The sequence below is a fragment of the Charadrius vociferus genome, unplaced genomic scaffold, assembly GCF_000708025.1.
Source record: "Charadrius vociferus isolate BGI_N301 unplaced genomic scaffold, ASM70802v2 scaffold593, whole genome shotgun sequence".
NCBI classification, from domain to species: domain Eukaryota; kingdom Metazoa; phylum Chordata; class Aves; order Charadriiformes; family Charadriidae; genus Charadrius; species Charadrius vociferus.
In genome coordinates, this window is record NW_009647739.1 from 1,939,240 (window position 1) to 1,940,550 (window position 1,311).

A 1,311-nucleotide genomic window follows, 5' to 3' on the forward strand; every position below is an offset into this window, starting at 1 on the left:
GAGCCACTAGCACGCTCCTCCAGCTGGGGCAGAGAAACCTCAAACTGGGATTAACTGTGGCCAGGACAGCACCCATACTCCCTCAAGGACCAGCTGTCACCCCCACACCAGGCAGCAGCCACTGGGAAGGCAGGGCCCCACCGGCACCATCTCTCCCTCTCTCCAACGGATCCTCTACCTTCTGGATCTCCTCTGGGTTGAGGTTTGAGACGTTGAGGATCTGCTGAGCTTCCTGGAGGCTGATGCCGGTGATCCTGGAGGCAGCGGCTGACTGGGGTCTCTCTGAGCGCCCTCGCGCATCTGCTGCCGCTTGGCTCGCTGCCCGGAGACAACAAGAGCATGAGTCCCCCCCACACTGCCCCCCCCCAGGACCCGGGCAGCAAAGCCCACAGGCTCCAAGGTGCTCACATCCCAGTGTCACCCCTCAGCCCTCCTCACGCTGCCTCCAGCCCGCAGGGGTCACCAGGACGAGGTCCTTGGCCCTTGGGGTAGTAGCAGGAACCAGGGGGTACCCGTTTGTTGGTGTCCCCAGTGAGCGAGGCTGCAGGCAGGCAGAAGCAGGCAGGGCAGGGCTGGGGCTGCCATGTCCCGGGGACCATGCTGCTCTGCTCTTTGGGGCTGCCATGATGTCTCGGCACCTGGCAGCACTGCCAGGTCTGGGCTGGTGCCTGGGATGGCTGTGGGGAGCCCGGCCCAAGCTGAAATGCCATTAGGCTGGCACCAGGATGTAGGTGCTGACTGGGAAGCGTCTCCTCCAGGCACAGCCCCAGGGGACGGGGAGCAGCGGGGTGCCCTGGGGAAGGGGATGGGGATCCCGTGAGGTGCTCAGGAACATGGGCACGCTCCACACAGGGAGCAGCATCCTGACGTGGGGGGTGGCAGCTCGGCTCCTACCTGCGAACTCCTGGCGCAGCGCCCGCATGAAGGCCCGTCCGACCACCTGGGCCCCCACCAGGATGATCTGCGCCAGGTACTTGGCCTGTGGGGACACCCTGCTGTCACAGCCGCCCCGGGCCCCTGTCCCCAGCCCTGTCACCTATCCCCCCGCCCTGCTCAGCCCTGTCCCGTCCCCCCGGGGCCCTGCCCTGTCCCTCCCTGCCTCCTGTCACGCCGTGCCCCGGCCCAGCCCCGGCCCTGTCCCCTCTCCCCAGGCTCTATCCCCCCAGGATCAGCTTCCCCGCACCTCCCTGCGCCCTGTCCCCTCCCCGGGCCCAGCCCAGCATCATCCTCCGCCTCCCGGGGCCCGGTCCCTCCGCCCCCGGACCCTGCCCAGCCCGGTCCTCCGCCTCCCCGGGCCCTGTCACCTTCCCC

At 68.3% G+C, this 1,311-nt stretch overlaps 1 protein-coding gene across 1 annotated transcript in view; it reads right to left on the reverse strand.

The window, feature by feature from the left end:
* Nucleotides 1-1,311, reverse strand: part of LOC104283746 (coronin-7-like) — a 12,774-nt gene that overhangs the window by 637 nt on the left and 10,826 nt on the right. The window contains exons 14-15 of the mRNA XM_009881964.1: nt 895-979; nt 179-318 (exon numbers count right to left, since the gene is read on the reverse strand). Coding sequence (XP_009880266.1) covers nt 179-318; nt 895-979 — 225 coding nt within the window. The remainder of the gene's footprint in view (nt 1-178; nt 319-894; nt 980-1,311) is intronic.